This window comes from Trachypithecus francoisi, unplaced genomic scaffold, assembly GCF_009764315.1.
Source record: "Trachypithecus francoisi isolate TF-2019V2 unplaced genomic scaffold, Tfra_2.0 Lachesis_group16, whole genome shotgun sequence".
NCBI classification, from domain to species: Eukaryota; Metazoa; Chordata; class Mammalia; order Primates; family Cercopithecidae; genus Trachypithecus; species Trachypithecus francoisi.
In genome coordinates this window covers 73,107,479-73,134,273 of record NW_022681461.1, presented here as the reverse complement: position 1 = coordinate 73,134,273, position 26,795 = coordinate 73,107,479, and the positions used below count along the sequence as shown (strand labels likewise).

At 43.8% G+C, this 26,795-nt stretch overlaps 1 protein-coding gene across 4 annotated transcripts in view; it reads left to right on the top strand.

Annotated features, from left to right (window-relative positions):
• Positions 1-26,795, top strand: part of SNX30 (sorting nexin family member 30) — a 125,032-nt gene that overhangs the window by 43,931 nt on the left and 54,306 nt on the right. For all 4 annotated transcript variants that reach the window (XR_004443609.1, XR_004443610.1, XM_033237785.1 and 1 more), the window contains exons 2-3: positions 7,288-7,479; positions 21,983-22,093. Coding sequence is in view for 2 of the 4 variants with exons in the window: in XM_033237785.1 (XP_033093676.1) it covers positions 7,288-7,479; positions 21,983-22,093 (303 nt within the window). In the remaining 2 variants the exon portion in view is untranslated. The remainder of the gene's footprint in view (positions 1-7,287; positions 7,480-21,982; positions 22,094-26,795) is intronic.

The following is a 26,795-nucleotide window of genomic DNA, read 5'->3' as shown; positions in this document are numbered from 1 at the left end:
AGATTACAGGTATGAGCCACCATGCGTGGCCGACACGTTCATTCTTTTTTTTTTTTTTTGAGACGGAGTCTTGCTCTGTTGCCCAAGCTGGAGTGCAGTGGCCAGATCTCAGCTCACTGCAAGCTCCGCCTCCCGGGTTCACACCATTCTCCTGCCTCAGCCTCCCGAGTAGCTGGGACTACAGGCGCCCGCTACCTCGCCCGGCTAGTTTTTTGTATTTTTTAGTAGAGACGGGGTTTCACTGTGTTAGCCAGGATGGTCTCGATCTCCTGACCTTGTGATCCGCCCGTCTCGGCCTCCCAAAGTGCTGGGATTACAGGCTTGAGCCACCGCGCCCGGCCGACACGTTCATTCTTTAAGCATCTGCCCTGTACCTGGCACAAGGGAGGTAAATTAAGACAAGTAACATACAGTCTCTGTATTCAGAAGAGCCATCATTTTATCCTTTTTTTTTTTTTTTTTTTTTGAGGCGGAGTCTCGCTCTGTCGCCCGGACTGGAGTGCAGTGGCCAGATCTCAGCTCACTGCAAGCTCCGCCTCCCAGGTTTACGCCATTCTCCTGCCTCAGCCTCCCGAGTAGCTGGGACTACAGGCGCCTGCCACCTCGCCCGGCTAGTTTTTTGTATTTTTAGTAGAGACGGGGTTTCACCGTGTTAGCCAGGATGGTCTCGATCTCCTGACCTCGTGATCCGCCCGTCTCGGCCTCCCAAAGTGCTGGGATTACAGGCTTGAGCCACCGCGCCTGGCCCATTTTATCCTTAATGTAAAGACACCTTGACAGACTTTGTCAGGCTCCTCTGAGACTAGATCATTCACTTGCCCACATTCCTCCAATAGAATAAAAAAGAGAAATTAGATTGTTTTAGCATGACTTGTTTTTATTAAAACTATATTGGCTCCTAGTATATACCACTCTCTTTTCATAAATCATATGTTCAATGTAATATAAAATTTTACCAGTGATTTATGTTAATTTAATATTCTGTCTTGTGGCTGGCTGACTATAATGGTGTATCTTAAAATTGAAATTCTTTGAAACAGAGGAGTTTGTAAGGCAACTTCACTCTGCGTCTGTCTTCCTAGGGTAAAGTAAAAGGGGGAAGGAGGAAGAAATGCTCTTATAATGGAAACCTATGTAGTGAAAATTGGTATTTTGCTACAATGGGGAGTTCTCATTATTAATCAACTATGTAGTTGTAACTCTTCACAAAGGCTATTCTGGATATCCTTTGTTATAGTAAAATCATTAAGAAAATATATTTGAGGCCCCAACTGTGGGTCTCAATGCAATTTTAATTTGCAGCAGCATTTATTGTGTGTCAGCTATGAACCCAGCCTCAGAGTTTATAAAAGGATGCAAGAATACTTAGAAGTACGTGTGTGTGTATGTGTGTGTGTGTGTGTGTGTGTGTGAGTGAGAGAGAGAGTGAATAGTGATGTAGCACCCACCATGTACCAGACACTATTCCAACTGCTTCCGTATACTAACTAACTCAATCTCACTACACCTATTTTATAAATGAGGACAATGGGGGCTTAGAGAGATTAAGAAGCTTGCTTAAGTTGCACTGCTACTAATTAGTGGTACTGGGATTCAGAACTGGGCTTTCTGGCTCAGGTTAGCCTCAGTTGCTTGTCATTCCACAGACATTTATTGAGTACTTTTGATAGGCAAGGGATTGAATTTGGTCATTTCTAAGATTCATTCATTCATGAAATACTTACTGAGAACTACCATGGGCCGGAGTAGCATGGTCTCTGCTCTTAGGGAATTTGTAGACTAGTGGGGAATCAGTCAGTCAATAAATATATAATACATTTTCAAACAGTGATAAGTCCTGTAAAGAAAATAAAGCGGCCGGGCGCGGTGGCTCAAGCCTGTAATCCCAGCACTTTGGGAGGCCGAGACGGGCGGATCACGAGGTCAGGAGATCGAGACCATCCTGGCTAACACAGTGCAACCCCGTCTCTACTAAAAAATACAAAAAACTAGCCGGGCGACGTGGCGGCGCCTGTAGTCCCAGCTACCCGGGAGGCTGAGACAGGAGAATGGCGTGAACTTGGGAGGCGGAGCTTGCAGTGAGCTGAGATCCGGCCACAGCACTCCAGCCTGGGTGACAGAACGAGACTCCGTCTCAAAAAAAAAAAAAAAAAAAAAAAAGAAAAGAAAATAAAGCCAGAGAAGGGGCTAGAGAGAGGTGGAGGGATGTAGAGTTATTTTAGATTTTATGAGCTGAAGGGGTGTCTCTGAGTAGGTGTCATTTGAGGAGAAACCTGTCTGAGGAGAGAAGCCAGCCATGGGGGGGATCCGGAGGGAGAAGAGTGCTCCAGGTAGAGGGAGCAGCAAGTGCAAAGGTCCTGATGTCAGAATGAGCCGGCACAGTGTGTGGGCCAGTTATGGAAGACTGTTGTTTCTAGAGCTGGGGAGAGTGTTGGTGGTGAGGTCAGAGAACAGTAAGGGCCAGGTCACTTTTGGCTCTTGCAGATTATGGGAGGGAGTTTCAATTTTCTTCTGAATGTCAGGGGATATCTTTGGGACTTTTGAGTAGGGGAGTGATGTGTTTTGATTTATGATTATTATTTTTTTTAGAGACAGGGTCTTGTTGTGTTGCCCAAGCAGGAGTATAGTGGCACGGTCACAGCTCATTGCAGCCTCAGTCTCCCGGGCTCAAGAGATCCTTCCGTCTCAGTCTCCCGAGTATCCGGGACCAGCAGCGAGTACCACCATGCCTGACTAATTTTTAAAATTTTTGTAGAGACAAGGTCTCTTCATGTTTCTCAGGCTGGTCTCTAACTCCTGGGCTCAAGTGATCCTCCCACTGACTCATTCTCCCAAAGTGCTGGGATAACAGGCATAAGCCACCACGCTTGGCCTGATTTAAATTTTTAAAGGAGAACTCTGGCTACAGCATGGAGAGCAGACTATGGGGTGGCAAAAACAAAGCAGGAGGCTTTTGTGTTGAGCCAAGGAATTCCCTCTCCTGGAGGGAGCTGTTGGTCATAATGGTGATAAAAGTTGGTCGTAAAGGTGCTGCCACCACCCAATACCTGCTCTTGAGCTCAAATCTCTGTGTCGCAAAGCGCACTGCTGGAGGATGCTGATGGAGAAGCAGCCTCTGTCATTCAGTTCGCCTCACCCTCTGCCCAGTCCTCCTGAGATGCACATGCTTTCCCTCCACATTCATTGCTCACGGGGACCCTATCTTGAAGGGAGTCATTTTGGGATAAACTTGTATTAAGACCCTAAGGAAGAAAAAGTTAACTTTCCCTGACTGACTTTAAAAACAGAAGCTTTGGTCCGGCACGGTGGCTCACGCCTATAATCCCAGCCCTTTGGAAGGCCGACACAGGTGTATCACGAGGTCAGAAGTTCAAGACCAGCCTGGCCAATATGGTGACACCCTGTCTCTACTAAAAATACAAAGATTAGCCGCGTGTGGTGGTATACGCCTGTAGTCCCAGCTACTTGGGAGGCTGAGGCAGGAGAATCGCTTGAACCCAGAAAGCAGAGATTGCGCTGAGCCAAGATCGTACCACTGCACTCTAGCCTGGGCGAGAGAGCAAGACTCTGCCTTGAAACAACAACAACAAAAACCCTAGAAGCTTCATATTTACTTAAAGGATTTATGGCCAGAGAATAGACATGAGAGACAGCTTAGGGATGGAAAAAGACACACAAAAGGGATTCAGCGTGGGAAGAAACCCTGGCCTAAGAACCAGACACCTGGGTTCAACCGTTGGCATAGCAGATGCCAGTGTCTGTACATCTGGGCGAGTTACTTAACTTTTTTGAGTCTGCTTCCATGTCAACAGAGATGATACCTGTATTGCTAACCTCACGAGGCTGTCATGGAGTGTGGTGAAGTGAGACTGGGAAGCACTGTGTATGGCTGTGTCATCTCCATCTAAGGTGGCAGTGTCACTGCTTAGGAGGTACAGACCCCGGTAGCCTGTCTGCTATTCTCATGTCTCACGTAACATTCCAAGGAACACCCTGGGATGAGGACTGGGGGGTTTCCCATGGTTGCGTAGTCCTAGGAGGGAAGAATCTGGAGTATGCGACAAGATCTGATTGATTGACTCTCCCCTCCCTCACCCCCAACAACTGGTTCGAGAACTAGCTTCATACTGTCTGGCCCAGACATTTCAGATCTTTATGTGAGCTGTTCCTGGAAAGTTATTGGCTGAAGTTCCTAGGGCAAATGTTAGGGGAGCTGGCTTGAAGTCACTACCCGACCTGGGGAGACAGATAATCACACACATGCACGCACACACATGATGAGCAAGGCACAGTTGCAGTCACTGGGGACTCACAGTGTTTGTGGATAAGTCTGATATATAAATAAATGATTAAAACTACAAAATGCTTCGGTGGAGATGTCTTCAAAGTATTGAGAGGGTGTGAGTAATTCTGCCAGGGAGTGGGTCAACAAGGAAAGTGTTAAAGGAGAGGGAATTCAAGCAGATTTCTGGAAGATATTTGGAGATTGCTATGTACAACAGATGGGGGACTTTTCCAGCAAAGATAAGGGGCATGAAACCGCTGGGTGCTTCCTGGGAACTGGTCCCTTGGATGTGGAAGGCGGTGGTAAGAAAGGAGGCTGCTGAGATCAGGCCAGGCCGGATTGTGGGAAACCACTGTCTGAGCTGATTTTGGCATCTCTGCCTTAAGATTGTGAATTCTTTTCTTTTTTTTTTCGAGACGGAGTCTCGCTCTGTCGCCCAGGCTAGAGTGCAGTGGCGCTGGGACTACAGGCGCCTGCCACCTCGCTCGGCTAATTTTTTGTATTTTTTAGTAGAGACGGGGTTTCACCGAGTTAGCCAGGATGGTCTCTATCTCCTGACCTCAGCCTCCCAAAGTGCTGGGATTACAGGCGTGAGTCACTGCACCCGGCCATGAATTCTTTTCTTTTGTGCAGTGTCTATCCACTGACAGAGCTGTTCTGAGGCCTGACGTGCTAGCGTTGATAAAATGTAAAGGAGGGCCCCTGTGAGGCCTAGCATGGCATCCTGCCTGAGGTCAGTGTTTAAATGTTAACTGAAATGACCAAGACATGATGTTTATCCTGGAGTTCCAGAGAAGACGTTGTCGCCGTACAAATCCCCAGACACTGGGGTGTGGACACCGTGTGTCCTGTGGTACCAGTACATTGCAAAAGCAGTCCCATCAGTGGCTGCTGCTGTAGTTCTCTCTGCAGTCATGTCCACACTGAGAGGGGCTGCTGAAGGTGTGACGTCCCAGCTGATGAGCTTGTCCATCTGCCCTGTAGTCAGAAGCATAGCAGTAGAGAAGTGGAGGGGGTAGGTCTATTGCCATGAGTACCTTCTGTGAAAATGGTACCCTTTTAGTAATTACAGTTTTTTTGATATTACATAAGTATGTGATTAAATGATCTGTGGTCAGTGGAAATGGGAGTTGAAGGTGCCTTTTCTGTGTACTTTCCATTACCCCCCAAGTTGGGTGACATCGCCCTTGACTCCAGGCCATGCTTCTTCCCTCTGCCGTGTCCCATTGCTCTTCCCAGATGTCCCATCATCAGCTACAGCTCATGGATGTGACTGCTAGGTTAACCTCTAATTTCCTGTATGTTCTCTTACATGGTGGCTAGGTCATAACTCACCTGCAGAGCTCCAAGAGGAGAGAATATGAGGAAAGCACCCTCTGCTCCTCACCCTGTGATCTGATGGCCCACAGGTCACCAAGGCTCTTCCCAAGATGTCATGTCACTTTCTTGCCATATTCTTTAGTCTCTGTCTCCCAGTTATTCCAAGGTGACATTCAGAGGCCTTGACATCTGCTCCTAGGCAGGGCTCTGTTCTGTTACCAAACTTTCAAACTAAACAAGATAACTAACTAGGCCTTGTCAGTTTCACAGCCTTTTTTTTAATATTGTAGGGACATAATTTATTAATTGGCTTCTTCCTAAGACCTAAAGAGTGAGGTCTGTAATTTTAAAAACCTATCCTTCCCTTCCTTTCCTGGCATTTGCCCCACTGACCACCCTCCTACCCACTACTGTCTTTTAAAAACATTGTGGAAAATTTTAAGCATATAGAAAAGGGAGGAGAATTGTATAATGAACTTGCAAGTACCAGCTTCAATGGTGATCAGCTTGGGCATCTTGTATCATTTATATCCCCACCTACTCATCCTTAATTATTTTGAAGCAAATGCCATTTTATTTCATTCATAAATATTTTAGTATATAATTTTAAAAGATGAAAATTTTGTAAAATCATACTTCCATTGACATACCCAGTGATTCTTTAATATCGATATTCAGATTTCCCTAAATATCTCAAAATCTTTATCTTTTTGTATCTTGTTTTAATGGAATTGGTTGATCTCTTAAGTTTCTTTACATCTATAGGTGCTTGCTCTCTCTTTTCTTTTTTTTTGAGATGGAGTCTTGCTCTGTTGCCCAGGCTGGAGTGCGGTGGTGTGATCCCGGCTCACTGCAACCTCTGCCTCCCAGGTTCTAGCAATTCTCCTGCTTCAGCCCCCCAAGTAGCTGGGATTACAGGCTCACGCCACTATGCCTAGCTAATATTTGTTTTTTTTTTTTTTTTTTGAGACGGAGTCTTGCTCTGTCGTCCAGACTGGAGTGCGGTGGTGCGATCTCGGCTCACTGCAAGCTCCACCTCCCTGGTTCATGCCATTCTCCTACTTCAGCCTCCCAAGTAACTGGGACTACAGGCGCCCACCACCATGCCTGGCTAATTTTTTGTATTTTTAGTAGAGATGGGGTTTGTATTTTTTTTTTTTTTTTTTTTTAGTAGAGACAGGATTTCACCATGTTGGCCAGGCTGGTCTTGAACCCTGACCTCAAGTGATCCACCTGCCTCGGCCTTCCCAAAGTGCTGGAATTACAGGTGTGAGGCACTGTGCCCAGCCAGGTTTCTTAACGTTTACCTGGGCCCACGTGGTGGTCTTGAGAAAGTGGGAAAAACAGAGTCTACTCATAGGGATCTTTCCTTGTTGAGGTTTGATGATGGTGGGGCTATTATGTTCTCTGCCCTTGAACTACTTGCTCATGTTGGTTTCTCCAGCACCTCCTAAAAGATGAATTGGCATGAAATTGATTCAAAGCAGTACCATAGTTTGTTTCTCTTGGTGGTAAAAGATTCGTTCACTCAAGAAGCCACTGAGTAAGGAGAGGCTCAGGTGTTTCAAAAGTTATTTTTGGATTTTAGAAGTGTTTTTTGGTTTGGCTAAACCAGCTGCTTTTGCTGATATTCTCCTGTATGTGTTTTCATTTAATTTTAAGGTACTCTTTTCTTCTTTTAGGATCTCATTTTGCCCAATGGTGGTACTCCAGCAGGGACTTCAAGTCCCGCTTCTTCATCTTCCCTTCTCAACAGACTTCAGCTTGATGATGACATTGATGGTGAGACTAGAGATCTCTTCGTTATAGTCGATGATCCCAAGAAGCATGTGTGTACAATGGAGACCTACATCACCTATAGGATCACCACCAAAGTAGGTCCCTGTGTTATAGAATGCCTGTGTTGAGTAGTCTCAGGGAATTGGGGTCTACCTCAGTGAATTTTGCCTTTGCTCTCCCTCTCATTGTACAACCCTGTTCACCTTGATCACACTTGTGGGTGTGGCTTTTTGAGGGAATAGATGTAATTCAGATGAAAGGATTATATATAATAGTTTTTTAAATCTTAGAATGAGGAAGAAATTATGACTAAGATTTTTCAAATAAACATTTAATCCCTATACTTGCACTTATTTTTTACCATGATACTATTTAACATGTTAATATCATATTACTTCTGAAATTTATGAATCATTATATCAACCTAAATCACTGTGATGAGACCATGAATAAAATTTGGCCTAGGGCCGGGTGCAGTGGCTCAAGCCTGTAATCCCAGCACTTTGGGAGGCCGAGACGGGCAGATTACAAGGTCAGGAGATCGAGACCATCCTGGCGAACACAGTGAAACCCCGTCTCTACTAAAAAAATACAAAAAACTACCCGGGCGAGGTTGCAGGCGCCTATAGTCCCAGCTACTCAGGAGGCTGAGGCAGGAGAATGGCGTAAACCCGGGAGGCGGAGCTTGCAGTGAGCTGAGATCCGGCCACTGCACTCTAGCCTGGGAGACAGAGCGAGACTCCATCTCAAAAAAAAAAAAGAAAAAAAAAAAATTTGGCCTAGGCGGGATAGACGGTAGCAGGAGGAGGAATAATGGGAAGACAGGAACTAATACTTGCTGTCTTTCTGGTATGTGTCAAATAGGTAGTGGGGAGGTGTTGAGATTTAGTTGATTAATTAAATAACTTAAGATCATAACAGTTTTTTTTTTTTTTTTCTGTTTTTTTTGAGACAGAGTCTTGCCCTGTTGCCCAGGCCAGAGCGCAGTGATGTGATCTCAGCTCACTGCAACTTCCACCTCCGGGGTTCAAGCAATTCTCTTGCCTCAGCCTCCTGAGTAGCTGGGATTATAGGCGTGTGCCACTATGCCCAGCTACTTTTTGTATTTTTAGTAGAGACGGGGTTTCACCTTATTGGCCGGGCTGGTCTCGAACTCCTGACCTCAGTTGATCCACCCACCTCGGCCTCCCAAAGTGCTGGGACTACAGGCGTGAGCCACTGCGCCCAGCCAAAATCATAACAGTCTTAAAACTCAATCCTTTAGTTACAGTTTTTCAGATGAGGAAATGGAGGTGGAAAGTTCAAATAACTTGCTCAAAGTTACAAAGTTGGTAACCAGGATTCTAATTTGAATTTGTAGGACTATACAGCCTATATTTTAATTTTTTAAAACCATACTCTTTACATAGTTCCACTTATAAAAGAATAATTTTAATGTGTCATTTGTTACTTATGAAAATTATTTTTTGAATATTTAAAACAGTATTAAAGTTTTAGTCTTGGAACAAGGTTTCCCAATCTTGGCAGTATTAACCCTTTGGACTGAAGAGTTCTTTGCTGTGGGGGCTGTCCTGTAGAGTGTTTATCAGCAGCCCTGTCCTCTACCCTTGAGATGGCAGGAGTGTCCTTCCCTTGGTCCCCAGTTGTGACAACTGAAAATGTCTCCAGACATTGCCACATGTTCCCTGGGGGACAAGATTGCCACCCCCCCCATCATTTGAAAGCCACATATTTAGAGGAAGAATGACAATATTGACATTACTAGGGAGAGAATTCATATTATCACTTTATATTTTGGGATAAAAAGTGAGCCAGGCGCAGTGGCTCACGCCTATAATCCCAGCACTTTGGGAGGCCGAGACAGGTGGATCACCTGAGGTCAAGAGTTCGAGACCAGCCTGAACAACATGGAGAAACCTCATCTCTACTAAAAAAAAAAAAAAATACAAAATTAGCCGGGCTTGGTGGTGCATGCCTGTAATCCCAGCTACTCTGGAGGCTGAGGCAGGAGAATTGCTTGAACCTGGGAGGCGGAGGTTTTGGTGAGCCGAGATTGTGCCATTGCACTCCAGCCTCGGCAACAAGAGCAAAACTCCGTCTCAAAAAAAAAAAAAAATGTTTAGTCAGGAAGCTATCCTATTTCTTGGTACCCCACCCCCCACCAAGTCACATAACAAAGAATGATTTACAGATATTTTTGGAACTTTTAATAGATGGTGTCTTTATGGATGGCATTAAGAGGAGCTCTGATGAGCATGTCTCTCATCTTTTACTGTGCCTTTTTTCTTTTTCATTGTAGAAAAAAATTATTTTTGAAAGTTTTGTAAGTTCTGTACCTTTTAAAATTCTTTGGAAAGACAAGCAGGGAATAAAATACTCAGGTTGTGTTTCTTCATCTCTTATTGGATGAAAATTTTATATTTGTAAAAAAATAAAAGAAGCAATGCTGAAGGCCATATACAGAGTGGAAGCAGGGAGCCTCCCTCAGCCCTTCTTACTTAGCTTGTCCTTCTTGCCAAAAGCAACCATGGCTAAAATTTGCTGTGTGTCCTTCTAGTCGTTTTTCTTTGCGTTTGCATTCACACGCATGTATAGTTAGAATGTATATAATTTAGATTTCAGTGTAATATTGCTTTCCAATGTTCCCTTCCATTTTATAGTATTTTTGAAGACCTGTCTGTGTTCTATATGACCATGTCTAGCTTACTCTTTCAACCTCTGCCTAAGTATTTATGCAATAATTATATAATATCTTTTCTCTATGGAATCTAAGCTTCTCCAGTTTTTTGATGTTACTACTCTGTCTTTTCTTTTTCTTTTTCTTTTTCTTTTTTTTTTGAGACAGAGTCTGCCTCTGTCGTCCAGGCTGGAGTACAGTGGCACGATCTCAGCTCACTGCAACCTCCGCCCTCTGGGATGAAGTGGATTCTCCTGCCTCAGCCTCCTGAGTAGCTGGGACTACAGGTGTGTGCCACCATGCCTGGCTAATTTTTGTATTTTTAGTAGAGATGAGGTTTTACTATGTTGGCCAGCTTGGTCTTGAACTCCTGATGTCAGGTGATCTGCCTGCCTGGGCCTCCCAAAGTGCTGGGATTACAAAAGTGAGCCACTGTGTCCAGCTGCTACCCTGTTTTCTGCACCAGGTTTGCATGTAAAGATTTGTCTATGTACGTGTGCACACTCACAGTCTTACCCCACAAAACTACTGGGCGCCTAGCCCAGACATTGGGCTAGATGCTTACATATGTTACTTCCTCAGAGGACCTAGGTTAATATACATATTTCCAGGAATTATATCCATTTATTTATTTTTTTTTCTAGGGTGGCCTTATTTTTTACCCTGTAGTCAGTGAAAGGTAAGCCTGTTTTTCTTGAGTTGGTGCTGTAAACAGCCAAATGACAAAGTGACCGCCTTCTTGGCACAGCAGTGCTTGCCCATTGTGACGTTTTCCCTTGGCTTCTTGATTCTTCTGCCCCAGAATGCAAATACTGCAGGACAGCCGTTAACTGATTCAGAGGGTAATGCGCAGCTGCAACTCACCAGTCTTTCCTGTGCTTCTTCTCTTTCCTTCCCTACCTTTTTCCCTCTCTGTTCTTATTTCTGTCCCTTCTCCTGGGCTTGATTTCCTGTAAGTCATTAAATGCCTTAGAGTAACGTTTTCCAAGTTCTTTTTTTTTTTTTTGAGATGGAGTCTCGCTCTGCCGCCCGGGCTGGAGTGCAGTGGCCGGATCTCAGCTCACTTCAGCTCATTGCAAGCTCCGCCTCCCGGGTTCACGCCATTCTCCTGCCTCAGCCTCCCGAGTAGCTGGGACTACAGGCGCCCGCCACCACGCCCGGCTAGTTTTTTGTATTTTTTTAGTAGAGACGGGGTTTCACCGTGTTAGCCAGGATAGTCTCGATCTCCTGACCTCGTGATCCACCCGTCTCGGCCTCCCAAAGTGCTGGGATTACAGGCTTGAGCCACCGCGCCCGGCCACGTTTTCCAAGTTCTAGCAGCACATTTTCACTTGGCTGTGATGCCAGCACCTCAAGATAATCTTGTTGCAGAACTGAGTTTTACTTTTTATCATTTCTTTCACTTGTGATCTCAAACGAGAGTTGTCTTCTTTTCCTGTTTCTAATAGTGACGCCGGGTTTATATTTTGGTGGTGCATTCAGAGGCTTCTTTCTGAAGTAGTATTGAAGGATATCATAGGGGTGTGTGAGAATGAGAGAAAGAGGACAAACAGGAGGAACATGGGATCCCAACACCTGACCCTGTCCTGGGCCTTCCAGTTCTGCTGAGGTCCTCAAACAAAGTTAATGGTTAGAGGACAAGGTTGTTCAAATGCTTTGCTTTATTACCTTAAGGCTTTGATGCTCTAGTCCTAATTCAGATTCCTGATGACCAGGAAGGGACAAAGTACAGAGCTCTTTTCGCCTGAGCTAAAATGAGTGAGGGCTGACAGCCAATGTAGGCAAAGAATTATCCACCCAAATCTAAGGTACCAGTATCTTCTCTCCCCAGTGGTGGAGAGCCAGTTTAGGCCTTCTTAGGGCAGGCAGCTTCCAGCTCTTCTTTTCTGCAGACTCCAAGAAAGTAACATCATAACAGCGGCTAGTTATTGGACACTTACCATGCACTGTACTTTTTTGCAGTTGCAACTCTTTTATTTTTATATTATATAAGTAATGTATGTTCATTATAGAAAAAAAAGAAGTAAGTACAAGTAACCTAAAACGGTAAAAGAATGCCTGTAAGCTCACCAGCAGTAAATAATTGTTGGTGACTTTCTATACTACTTTTCTTCATCCAGTTACAAAAATTGAGTGTTTTGTATACTGCCAATTCACTTAATACATTGTGAACATCTTTCTATGTTGGAAATGCCAGTAAGCATGCTTTTATTCTATTGTTTATAAGACTACAATAGTGTTCCATTGTATGGATGCGCCCTCATTTATTTTGTACTAAATGCTTTACGTATATTATCAGTTAATCTTCACACTCAGTGAAGTAGATATAAATACTGTTATCTTACAAATGAGAAAATTGAGAAACAGAGATGTTAAGAAAATTGCTCAAGGACATGCAGCTCATGAGTGGTGGAGCTAGAACTTGAGTCCAGGTCTCTCTCATTCTAGAGATAATGAATATTAATAATCTTGCCCAAAAGACATGATTTTTTTTCTTTCTTGTTTTTTTTTTTAGACAGTCTTGCTCTGTTGCCCAGGCTGGAGTGCAGTGGTATGACCTCGGCTCACTGCAGCCTCTGCCTCCCAGGTTCAAGTGATTCTCCTGCTTCAGCATCCTGAGTAGCTGGGATTACAGCACCATGCCTGGCTAATTTTTGTATTTTTAGTAGAGATGGCGTTTCACCATTTTGGACAGGTCTCCTGACCTCAGGTGATCTGTCTGCCTCGATCTCCCAAAGTGCTGGGATTACAGATGTAAGCCACCGCGCCCAGCCCAAAAGACATGATTTTCAAGAGAGGGATGGCCCTGATAACCAGCACTGTGGTCCAGTAGCGTGGCCTATGTGGTTGAAACTGACAATACAGAAATAGACTTGAGGGTAAGGAAACAGGCGAGCTTTCAACTCCCTTCAGGGGTTATTATTTTCTTGTGTTTAGCCTCGTTACCAGTGGAGTATAAAAAAAAAAGCCATAACATCCCAACTAGTTCCTCTTTCTAAATGCCTCAGTGGTCAACAGAATCTAAATGCTGCTTAGAGGCTGAATTATGTACAATGCAAAGTGGACGTTAGTTTAATGACACAGTTATTGCTGACTGTGGTGTGAGCAGTTTCATTGGTGCAGTGATGCAGAACCCAAGTGGGTTAGAGTGAGTGAGGGGTGAGAGAGAAGACAAGAGTGTTAGAATTTAGGCAATGAAAGCAAGTATAGAGAGCAGTGGTCAGAAATGGGTGTGGGTTTGAGGGAGAGGGAGGCCCCCTTTTTTTTTTGGTGGGGGCTGCTGCTGTTTTTAAGAATGAAAGAGACTTATTTAAGTGCCAGTTGCCCAGTATTGGTGGAGAAGAAGGCATTAGGTTGAAGATTGGAGAGTAGGATGGAGGCTCCCAGGAAGGCGGAGGAAGCTAGAGTTGCCACTGAAGGGGCGGTGTACTTTTTCCATTGTTTGTGGAGAACGAAGGGAAGTCTGTTTTGTGGCAGGAAGTTAAGGAGTTCTTTGCTTATATCTGCAGTTTTTTCTCTAAATAGATGATGAAGTCTTCTAAGGGTGGGAGTGGTTTGAATTGGGGATTAGAAACTTTCAAAACTTTTATGGGCGTTTTAATAAATGATTTGGGCAATGTGGGAGTGGGCTGACTTAAGGGAGTATGAAAAGAGTGCCTGGCAATGTTGGAGGGTCTCATTGTAGAATGTATCGTGTCTGTCCGTGTGTTTGCTTGATTTTGTTTCTCCTCCAGCAGTGTGCCCACGTGCCCAGGTCTGGTAGAGCAAGTGGGTTTTTACGAGGTGGATGGGCAGTGCAGAGGGAACGTTTAGATATTACTGTAAGTAAGTGATTGAAGTTCTGGGCCATGGAACAAATGCTGAGTGAAGAAGGAAGGAAGTAAAGACGTGAATGGATGGAATGTCTAGGAACTTTAGGTCCCAAGAGGCTGGGAAACTAGGGATTTTGGGAAGTGGAAGAGCGTGAAATATAAGGGATGCCGTTTAGAGGGAGATGTGTGGGCTTCTGCCTGGTGACAGTCTGGGGAGAGGCTGTGGAATGGAAGGAGACATTGCTTGCTTAGAGGCTGGTGTTGTGTGTGTGAGCCACCTGGATCTCGAGGGCACCTAGGTTGTGGAAGGACTGGGAAAGGAAGCCTGAGAGCCAGTTGCTTGAATCTTCAAGGCATCAGGAGAAATGGCAGAGCTGTTAGTGGATGACAGCTGTGTGGAGAGATAGAGGATGTGTGTCACTGGATGGCATGAACCTCAGAAGGGTTTTCACAGGGTGGTGGAGGAATGGTGGTCCGGGGCTGTGTGGAACGAGGAGCATGTCAGCAGCAGCTCCTGGCCCTGTGGGCTGGGTGAGGCTTGTGGAATGCCAGCAGCTCACAGTGGGACCGATGGCAGGGAGGCCTCATTCTCAGGGAGAGCCAGGTTTCAGAATTTGAATGGGCAGAAGAACGACAGGACTTTATTAAAAACTATGGCATAGGTCTTCCAGAGAGCTTGGCAGAAAGATCTGAGAGGAATGAGATAAGTGGAAGTCCATGTCGGAAGAAAGGCAGGCAGAGGAGCGTGAGGATGAAGAGCTGGAAGCCTCTATAATTGTCATTCTCAGGGCTGTGGGGTTTTGAGGACTAGCTGGTTTTTGTTTGATAAGGGAAGAGACCCCTTGTTGGGAGATGGGGGTTGCCTAGAATTTTTTTTTTTTTTTGAGACGGAGTCTCGCTCTGTCACCCAGGCTGGAGTGCAGTGGCGTGATCTGGGCTCACTGCAAGCTCTGCCCCCCAGGTTCACACCATTCTCCTGCAGCCTCCTGAGCAGCTGGGACTACAGGCGCCCGCCACCACGCCCGGCTAATTTTTTGTATTTTTTTAGTAGAGACGAGATTTCACTGTGTTAGCCAGGATGGTCTTGATCTCCTGACCTCGTGATCTGCCCGCCTCAGCCTCCCAAAGTGCTGGGATTACAGGCGTGAGCCACCGTGCCCGGCCAACCTAGAATTCTTAAGACCCAGCTGTGGCCTGGACAGGTGGCACTTCTGATAAAGACCACGTCTCTCTGGAGTGAGTCAGTTGTAAATTTTGGATCAAATGGACGTTCTTCAGAAAGACCCTGGGCCACGGTTGTTGAGCACGTCAGCTCTTGGGGCATAAGGGGAGACCTTATGTGGTAGGGTGAGTGAGGCCCAGTAGATGGGCTGCCCTGCTGGGTGACCGATTAGACTGTGATTCTGTGCTGGGTCTTCTAAAATGTTGAACTTCCAAAGGAAAAAAAAAATGCCAGGGATGTCTGGAGCTGACCAGGGACGTATTCACGGGGAGTGATGGTGTTACACTTCTAGCTTAGCAAAAATGAGTCTTCTAGACTATGACTCTTGTGCTTGGTCACCTGTTCTTAGACCTGACTGGACGTGTGTGTCCATGACCTTGTGATCTTTGGACATTCTGCATTGTGGACACACGATGTGGAAGGACATAGAACAAAATGATGTAGTGGTTGTCTCTGATTATGGAATTGTGTGTGTATGCTTTTCGTTCGTTTTTTTTTTTTTTTTTTGAGACGGAGTCTTGCACTCTTGCCAAGGCTGGAGTGCAGTGGTGAGATCTCGGCTCACTGCAAGCTCCGCTTCCCGGGTTCATGCCATTCTCCTGCCTCAGCCTCCCGAGAAGCTGGGACTACAGGCACCCGCCACTACACCCGGCTAATTTTTTATACTTTTGGTAGACACGAGGTTTCGCTGTGTTAGTCAGAATGGTCTTGATCTCCTGACCTCATGATCCGCCCACCTCGGCCTCCCAAAGTGCTGGGATTACAGGCATGAGCCATTGCGCCCAGCCAGCTTTTCGTTCTTTTTTAAAAAATTGTCTTGTTTACTACGGGTATTCAAAAATAGAGATAAATGTATATTTTTAAATTTTCCTAAGTTAGATCCTGAATTTCACGGAGGAAAAATTTACTACAAACTTATCTTTGGAGTTTTACTGGTCTGCCTGTTTTATGAATACTGTGAGTCCTATAAATGTATTTCTCTCCAGAAATTCCAAGTAATGTCTCTGGCCCAATTTTAGCTGGTGTGCAGTGTTTCATTGTGAGTGTGTTTTGCTAGCCTCATTCCTGACTCTACTTTTTCCGTCTGTCCTTGTTTTTTCTTTATCTTTTTCACCTACTTCTAATTTATGTCATTTGATCATATTTTACCTATCACTATATATTTTCTAGAACAAATTGTGGTAAAAATAAGTAAAATAAATACCGGGTCAGAGAGTGCGCAAGCATCCGTTTTTTTTTGTTGTTGTTTTTTTTTTTGAGACGGAGTTGTACTGTGTCACCCAGACTGGAGTGCAGTGGCACAATCTCGGCTCACTGCAACCTCCGCCTCCCAGATTCAAGCGATTCTCCTGCCTCAGCCTCTCAAGTAGCTGGGACTACAGGCGTGGACCACCACACCCGGCTAATTTTTGTTTTTTTAGTACAGATGGGGTTTCACCATGTTGGCCAGGCTGGTCTTGAACTCCTGATCCAGTGATCTTCCTGCCTTGGTCTCCCAAAGTACTGGAATTACAGGCGTGAGCCACCACGTCTGGCCTTGAGCATCCATTTCGTGATAACTTTTTACCCTATTGCTTTCCAAAGATCAAGCAAGGTTTTCTTGCTGTATTAAGCTCCCGATGTCCTTAAAGGAGCTTTTAAAAAATGAGCATTGTGTGTGTGTGAGACTATAAAAATATTGTATGAGAATGGTATAAAATTTGGAAATAAGGGTGAATATAAAGGGAACAGTTCTCATTATCAGCTTTAAATTTGTCTTCTAAATTTTTAATATCCAGATATTAGCGTAAATGAAATCCTTATGTACAATTAATTTTGTATCCTCTGATTTTCCCTTAAAACAACAGGCCGGGCATAGTGGTTCATGCCTATAATCCCAGCACTTGGGAAAGCTGAGGTGGATGGATCACTTGAGGTCAGGGATTTGAGACCAGCCTGGTCAACATGGTGAAACCTCATCTCTACTAAAAATACAAAAATTATCTGGGTGTGGTGGCAGGTGCCTGTAGTCCCAGCTACTTGGGAGGCTGAGGCAGGAGAATTACTTGAACCTGGGAGGTGGAGGTTGCAGTGAGCCGAGATCGTGCCACTATACTCCAGTCTGGTCAACAGAGTGAGACTCTCAAACCCACCCCCCCACCCCGCCACAAAACAACAGTGTCTTACACCCTGGTTGTGGTGGCTCATGCCTGTAATCCCAGCACTTTGGGAGGCTGAGACAGAGGATTGCTTAAGGTCAGAAGTTAGAGACCAGCCTGGGCAACATAGTGAGACCCCTATCTCTACAAAAACAAAAAACAAAAAAAGCCCCCAAAATCAGCCAGATATGGTGGCATGTGCCTGTAGTCCAGGTACTTGGGAGGCTGAGGTGGGAAGATTGCCTGAGCCCAGGAGTTTGAGGCTATAGTGAGCTATGATTGTGCCACTGCCCTCCAGCCTGGGGGACTGTATCTACTTTTTTTTTTTTTTTTTTTTTTGAGACGGAGTCTTGCTCTGTCGCCCAGGCCGGAGTACAGTGGCGTGATCTTGACTCACTGCATCCTCTGCCTCCCAGGTTCAAGTAGTTCTCTTGCCTCAGCCTCCCAAGTAGAGTAGCTGAGACTATAGGTGCACACCACCAGGCTTGGTTAATTTTTGTATTTTTAGTAGAGACAGAGTTTCACCATGTTGGCCAGGTTGGTCTTGAACTCCTGACTTCAAGTGATCCGCCTGCCTCGGCCTCCTAAGTGCTGGGATTACAGGCATGAGCCACCACACCTGACTCTTATCTAAATTTGAAAAAAAAAAAAAAAAAAAAAAAAGTCTTACCAATAAAATTACTGACAACCATAGAATAAATATGCCATAATTTCATTAATAGCTTTTTATTGTTGAATATTTAGGTTGCTTTGATTCTTCGCTGATGTAAATAATATTGCAATGAAGATCATTATGCAAATATCCTTGCCACAGTTTAGACATTATTTTCCAATGGTAGATTTCTAGAAGTAGAAAAGCAGTGATTAGATATAACTAAAAAGAAAATCGTAGAGACTATAGGTGAATATTTTTATAAGCTTGCAGTGGGGATGGCCTTCTTATTGATGACCTCAAAAATAGCATAAAGGGAAAATATGGATGAAATCAACAATAAAACAATGGAAAGATTCTGTATCAGACAAACCATTTGGAAATTATGATAGGCAAATGGTAATAAAGAACTTACACAAATGAAAAAGACTTGACTCACAATTTTTATTTTTATTTTTATTTTTGTTGAGATGAGGTCTTACTCTGTGGCTCACACTGGAGTGCAGTGGTGCAGTCTTGGCTAGCTGCAACCTCTGCCTCCCACGCTCAAGTGATCCTCCCACCTCAGCCTCCTGAGTAGCAGGGACCACAGATACATGCCACCATGCCCGGCTAATTTTTGTATTTTTTGTAGAGATAGGGTTTTGCCATGTTGCTTAGGCTGGTCTTGAACTCCTGGACTCAAGCTATCTCCCTGCCTCGGCCTCCCAAAGTGCTAGGATTACAGGCATGAGCCACTGCACCTGGCTGGACTTACAGTTTTTAAAAAGACACCTTATAAAAGAAGAAAAATACTTTCTTCTTTTGGCCAATAAACATTTGAAAGGATGTTCAACCCCAATAGTAATTAAAGAAACAACTGTAAACAAAGATGATGTGTTATTTTTCATTTATCGGTCCACCAAAGGTAACTAATTCCTCAGAATATGTGATAAGAATATACATTGCTGTATTTCTGAAAGTAGTTTGTCAGTTAAAAAGTGTATGTACACTTTTTTCCAGCAATTCTATCTTTAGGAATTTATTTTAAGGGAATTATCAGGTGCTCAGTGATGTTTACAAAAGCATTGTTTATTCATGGAAAAATTGGAAACAACTTAAATTGGGATTTGGTTTAATTATCGTGTAACCATTCAGTGGAATACTATATATGTGTTAAAAAGACTATGTACATCTGAACTTACTTCTGTAGAAAGATGTCCAAGGTATGCTAAAGAGATACAGACAATGAGTAAATGAATGAATATTCATAGAAAAAATATGGAAACATATAAGCCATGTTGTGTTTTTCTCTATTTAGAGGAATTATGGCTGATCTTTTATTTTCTATTTATTTTTCTCGAAGTTTTAAAATAAGTATAAACCTGAATAAATAGAAGGAAAAAAAAAAAGCCTGTTCCCCAAAAGTGAAATTGGTTGTGGCAAAAATAAAACGTGTGTTCTATTGTGCTGTCTTTTGTAGTTACCAAAAATGATTTCAAAGTTAGAGTAGAAATATTACATAAACTGTAATTTATGAAATGGATCTGAAAAACATAAGAGAAATGATCAGTTAATCGTGTAATCTTTTTTTTTTTGAGACAGTCTCTTGCTCTCTTGCCCATGCTGGAGTGCAGTGGTGCAGTCTTGACTCACTGCAACCTTCTCCTCTGGGGTTCAAGCAATTCTCTTGCCTCAGCCTCCTGAGTAACTGGGATTACAGGTACCTGCCACCACACCTGGCTAATTTTTGTATTTTTAATAGAGACGAGGTTTCACCGTGTTGGCCAGGCTGATCTTGAACACGAAAATTAGCTGGATGTGGTGACGCACGCCTGTATTCCCAGCTACTTTGGAAGCTGAGGCAGGAGAATCACTTGGACCTGGGAGGTGGTTGCAGTGAGCCGAGATCACACCACTGTACTCCAGCCTGGATGACAAGTGAGACTCCGTCTCAGAAAACCCTCCCCCAAAACAACAATGTCTTACACCCGATCTTGAACTCCCGACCCCAAATGATCCATCGGCCTTGGCGGATCCTGTAATCCCAAAGTGCTGGGATTACAGGTGTGAGCCACTGTGCCCAGCCGATAATCATATAACGTTTAAGAAGGCAAAAAGTAGAGCCTTGCATCAGTTTGGTTTACAATGAAAATGAGTTGCTTTAATTTGTCACCTTTCAAAATATGCCTTTCGTTAGCCCATAATCATTGACAGGTTCTTACATGGAGCCTGGTGGGGGAGGTGGGAGGTCTTGAACTTCCCTTCCAACTCTGTTTTTGTTTTTTTTGAGACAGGGTCTCACTCTTTCACCCAGGCTGAAGTGCAGTGGCACAGTCAGCTCACTGCAGTCTCAACCTCCTGGACTCAAGACGATCCTCCCTCCACAGCCTCTGAGTAGTAGGGACTGCAAGTATGCACTACCACACCTGGCTAATTTAAAACTTTTTTTCTTTTTGCAGAGATGGGATCTCGCTATGTTGTCCAGGCTGATTTTAAACTCTAGGGCTCAAGCTGATCCTTCCTTCTTGGCCTCTTAAAGGGCAGGGATTATAGGCATGAGCTACCAAGCCCTGCTGTAACTCTCTTACTGTTGAACCTAGGTAGGGCTCAAGGAGGCTTAGTGACAAGTCAGGGATCTGGTAGGGATGCAAGAACTGCATAGGCACAGAGTCCTTCCCACGCTGCCTGTGTGGTGCAGGGATGGGAGTATCAGGCCACTTGTTCCCAATATTTCTGTCATGCTGTGCTTGAAAATTCGTCAACAATGACTTGCTGTCTGGATTTAAGTGTTGTCTTTTTTTTCTCTCCCCAGTCCTACAATGCTAATTCCTTTGGGAAAATCATCTGATAAGTCACAATTACCTACATTGAGTGAATGTCCTCACATTTCACCCTTGCAAGAACAGGGGAAGATTGTATTTCATAGGCATATGTTGGTGTTTGGGGCTTGAAGAGGGGAAACAATGCGGTTAGTTGGGGGTCAGTCCAAGACCGAGTCCTTGAACCTCATCATTTTGCTAAGACTGTGAACACAGGTTTTGGGGAGGATGAAATCATAATTTTTGATGCCAGAGCTGTTCACAGCTTTTTCTTTGATGAATGACTCTCATTCATGTGCTTAAAGATTTTCTTGGTGTTGTGAATTAAAACCGACTTTTGGCTTGAAAATGTAAATTTATGAGATGTAGCTTGACCCATTTTTATCTTGTACTTTAATTTCTGAGAACCGTGACAGTCATGTAGTCTGTACCCTCATAGGGAAAAATGGCTTATGTGAGACACGATTTAATTTGGGCCAGTAAATGAGTAAAAATCTTGTTTTGGTATAAATCAACTTAATTTTATTCAACATTGATTTTCATTGTTGAAGTGCTGCAGTCACACTTCAGAAAACTTTAAAAATTGAGAAAAAGGAATGAGATTATTAATATTTTTCTGCAATACAATGGCATTTTTGTATTATTTCTAGATTTTTTCTTATCTAAAATATGACAGTTTGAAGGTTATGGTTCTGGCAGAATGTGGCAGATTAAGCAAAACCTTTTCTATTTTCATCTAATCTGCTCTTGAAATGAGCAGTGATCTATTATCTTTACTTTTTGTTTATTTCCCCTTTGGCAAAACTTGTCAGCATATTTAGCAGAAGGTGGAGACAATTTCTTTTCACAGATTTGGATTTAGTAGCAATATCCTAAGTGGAATTTTTCTGCTAAAAGAAATTGTTAGAGTTAAGCTTGGAGGAAATGAATCAAATGTTTCTAAACAATTCTGGTAAGAGTTGAAATCTATTTCCTGAGGATGGGGGGAAAAAAACTGGTGTTTTTTTTTTTTTTTTTTTAAGACAGAGTCTCACTCTGTCACCCAGGCTAGAGTGCAGTGGCGCAATCTCGGAAAACTGGCATTTTTATTCCAGCTCCTTGAATTTTTAACTGGGCTCTGTGTCCCAGACTGGTCTATTCTATGTTGGTAAACTCTGCCATTTGGCTGGTGTGTTTGGTGGCAGGAAAATGTGATCTTGCCTAGTTTGGTTATTCTAAGAGAGCTTTTTTCCCTTCCTTTCAGCCAAGATATGCTATTCCCTTATGCTTATTTTTTTTCCATTCTCTTATTTGCAGAGTACTCGGGTGGAGTTTGACCTGCCAGAATATTCTGTTCGTCGAAGATACCAGGATTTTGACTGGTTGAGGAGCAAACTGGAAGAATCCCAGCCCACTCATCTCATTCCCGTAGGTAGTAAGTCACTGCAGTTTGTTTCTCACTTGTCCTGTGTTGTCTTTCCTGAAGGGGTTCTGTCAACTCTCATCCCTTCAATTATCCCAGACTCACCCAGCGAACGTATGTAAAACATGTTAATGGACACTGTATATAATACTTCACCTATTAGGTTTTGGTTTCTGATTTGTTATATAGTAAGCCAGTTTTGCGGCTGGCTGGGCTTTTCTTTAGGCACAGGAGCAGAAATCTAGTACAGAATCCATTTCAACCACAGTTTTTCATATAAAAAGGAAACCACCTAACTCTATTTATTGAAGCAACGTGACATTTATCTACTCCAGTGCTTCCATCTGCACAGTTTTAAAAAACAGAACCAGAGCAAAAGAAATATAAATCTTTTTTTTTTTTTGAGACAGAGTCTCACTCTCTTGACCAAGCTGGAGCACAGTGGCACGATCTCAGCTCACTGCAACCTCTGCCTCCCGGGTTTAAGCGGATCACCTGCCCCAGCCTCCTGAGTAGCTGGGATTACAGGAGCCCGCCACCATGCCCGGCTAATTTTTGTATTTTTAGTAGAGACGGGGTTTTGCCATGTTGGCCAGGCTAGTCTCAAACTCCTGATCTCAGGTGATCCACCTGCCTCGGCCTCCCAAAGTCCTGGGGTTACAGGTGTGAGCCACTGCATCTGGCCTCAACATTTATATTGAGTACTTTTTTGACTACTTTTGTTAAAAGTAGAAATAATAATGGTTTAGCCGCCAGATGTTTCTTTGGGCCTTGGGGGCTTTAGAGCAGTTTGAGTCATAAAACTCCTCAGAGGGGCTGATTTATCTTTCAGTAAAAACCTTTGTTGAATTATAACTTCCTAGCACTACCAGCTTTCTGCTACCACCGCATCTCCCAGCCTTTTTTTCCCCCATGGTTAGGAAAGGCTGTGTATGTTGTGAACGCACTGGTAGCTCTCTCGGTTTTCAGGGTGAAAAGAGCCACGTTGCTAGTACTGTGATAGGAATGGTGGCTCTCACCTGGAACTCAGTTCTTTCTCAGGGCATCTCCTTTTTTCACACATACCTTTCTGCTCTCCGAGCCTGAAGTTTTGTTTTTTCTGTCTTCTAATCACTTAAAAACATGCCTGAAGAGGAAACAGTAGCTTTTAAACAGTTGGGAAATATTCCTTAAAATAGAACCTTAAGGTGGCAAAATTGGCAGCTAGTGAATAATTTTTAAAAAATAAACGACATTTTAGAACATTATCAAAATTCCAGAATTATTGTGAAGGTAGTAGAGAGAATTCTCAAATCTCATATCTGGTATTAACGTTTTATATTAGTGTGGCACATTTGTCACAATGAGCCAATCATTATTATGAAATAAATACCATTATTAACTATCCCAAGTTCCTTTTTCTTTTTCTTTTTTTTTTTTTTTGAGATGGAGTTTAGCTCTGTCACCCAGGCTGGAGTGCAGTGGCGTGATCTCGGCTCACTGCAACCTCCACCTCCAGGGTTCAAGCGATTCTCCTGCCTCAGCTTCCCGAGTAATTGGGATTACAGGCACACACCACCACGCCCAGCTAATTTTTGTATTTTTAGTAGAGATAAGATTTCACCATGTTGGCCAGGCTGGTCTCAAACTCCTGACCTCAGGTGATCCTCCCAGCTCGACCTCCCAAAGTGCTGGGATTGCAGGTGTGAGCCACCACGCCTGGCCTAAGTTCCTTTTTCTGTTCCTACCTAGGATCCCACATTTTATCTAGCAGTCACGTCTCCTTAGGCTCTTCTTGGTTGTGACAGTTTCTCAGGCTTTCCTGTTTTTGGATGACCATGACTGTTTTGAGGAATACTAGTCAGGAATTTTGTAGACTGTCCCTCAGTTGACATTTGTCTGATGGCTTTCTCGATTGGGGTAATGTGTTTGGGGAGGAAACCACAGAGGCAAGCTGCCATCCTCATCACCTCCTATCCAGGGCACGTGCTGTCAACAGTGTGCATCACTATTGATGTGAGCCTCTGTCACCTGACTTGAGGTAGTGCTGGTCAGCTTTCTTCACTGTACCATTACTCTTTCTCCCTGCCTTTCTGTACTGTACTCTTTGGAAGAAAGTCACTGTTTATTTGTAGCCCACACCATGCATCTGGGAGCTGCCCTCCTGGCAGCTGGTGCCTGTGAGGTTGGTACTGGAAGCTCAAAGGTAGGACAGTGACACCTGCTGGTGAAACATAGTGTCTACTCTTCCATAAACACTAGAAGAGAATGGAAGAGTTTCCAGAATGCCCAAGGTGGATCCAGAATATCTTTAAGTGTGGTTTCTGATGGTCTGGAAAGAAGCAGAAAGAAGCTACTTTAGAAACAAGCAGAAACTTAATTTTTTTTCCATAAATTCTTGGTACTCACATATCTGGAGTGGAGAGAGATTTAATATGAGAGAGCCTCTCAGATTTAAGTATGAAAGTCAAACCAGAGGCCGGGCGCGGTGGCTCAAGCCTGTAATCCCAGCACTTTGGGAGGCCGAGACGGGCGGATCACAAGGTCAGGAGATCGAGACCATCCTGGCGAACACAGTGAAACCCCGTCTCTACTAAAAATACAAAAAACTAGCCGGGCGAGGTAGCGGGCACCTGTAGTCCCAGCTACTTGGGAGGCTGAGGCAGGAGAATGGCAGGAACCCGGGAGGCGGAGCTTGCAGTGAGCTGAGATCCGGCCACTGCACTCCAGCCTGGGTGGCAGAGCAAGACTCTGCCTCAAAAAAAAAAAAAAAAAAAAAGAAAGTCAAACCAGAAACCAGTCCCCTCATCTGCTACAAAGAATTTTATAGCAGCTTTGCTAGGAGGTGTCTGTTTGTTATTTAAGCATCGTCTTCGGAAGGAAGAGAAGGTGGGTTGAGAAGGTTATAAGGAAGACAAAGGACTCCTGCCTTGGGGAACTTATCAGTTGGAGACCCAGTAAAGATGCAGAAATGTTCATTTCCCTTTTAAAAAAAGGATTTATTGAGATTTAATCTATATAACATATAATTCACCCATTTAAAATGTACAGTTCAAAGGGTTTTAGCATATTCATAAAATTGGACACCCGTCAGCATCATCCATTTTAGAATCTTTTCATCACTCCCAAAAAGAAACCTCACATCCCTTAGCTGTCACTTACAAACACTGTATATCCCCCAGCCCCTGGCAACCACTCATGTACTTTCTACAGGTTTGCCTATTTTGGACATTTCATGTAAGTGAAATGATACACAACGTGATTTTTTTGTTACTGGGTTTTTTCACTTAGCATACTTTCAAGGTTCATCCGTTGTAGCATATATTAATATTTAATTCATTTTTATTGTCATATAATATTCCAGTTTATGGATATTACCACATTTTGTCTATTCACCCTTGATGGACGTTTTGGTTGTTTCACCTTTTGGCTATTATGAGTAATGTTGCTGTGAACATTCATGTACAAGTTTTTCTGTGGACATGTTCTCATTTTTTGGGGGGTGTATTCCTAGGAGTGTAATTGTTGAATCACACGTAACTCTATAATTGGCCTTTTGAAGAACTGCCAGACTGTTTTCAAAAGCGATGACATCAACTTACATTTCCACATGCGATGTATAGGAGTTTCTCCACATCTCCATCAGTGCTGTTGCTATCTGTCTTTTGAATTGTAACCATCCTACTGGATGTACAGTGATATCTCACTGTGATTTTAATTTGTATTTCCCTAATGATGTTGAGCATCGTTTCATGTGCTTTTGGGCATTTGCATATCTTACTTGGAGAAATATCAGTTAAGATCCATTGCCTGTTTAAAAATGGGGTGCCTTTTGATCCTTGAATTTTCATAGTTCTTTTTAAAAATTGTATATATAAATGTGTGTGTATATATATATAATTTTTGGGGGGGGTCGGAGCCTTGCTCTGTGGTCCAGGCTGGAGTGCAGTAGCGCGATCTCGGCTCGCTGCAAGCTCCACCTCCTGGGTTCACGCCATCCTCCTGCCTCAGCCTCCCGAGTAGCTGGGACTACAGGCACCCGCCACACATCGGCTAATTTTTTGTATTTTTAGTAGAGACGGGGTTTCACTGTGTTAGCCAAGATGGTCTCGATCTCCTGATCTCGTGATCCGCCCGCCTCAGCCTCCCAAAGTGCTGGGATTACAGGAGTGAGCCACTACACCGGGCTCCATACATATATATATATATATATGTAAAATTTTAAGAGGCAAGATGTTGTTTTGTCACCTAGGCTGCAGTGCAGTGTTGTGATCACAGCTCACTGCAGCCTCTACCTCCCAGGATCAAGCGATCCTCCCACCTCCACAGGTATGTGCCACCATGTCTGGCTGATTTTTAAAATTTTTTATAGAGACAAGGTATCACTATGTTGCCCAGGCTGGTCTTGAACTCTTGGGCTCAAGTGATCTTCCCGTCTCAGCCTCTTGAATAGCTGGGACTACAGGCACCCTATGCCATCATGCCTGGCTAATTATTTTTTTTTGTTTTTGGTAGAGACAGGGTCTTGCTATGTTGCCCAGGCTGGTTTCAAACTTCTGGCCTCAAGGGATCTTATTGTCTTGGCCTTCTAAAGTGCTGGCATTACAGGCGTGAGCCACCGCGGCTACCAGGAGTAACCTTATGTTCTTAAAATGCCATCTTGGAACCAGAAGTATGCTGGGTGTATACGTTTGTCATCTCATAACAGCAGTTCACTGTGTTTTTCTT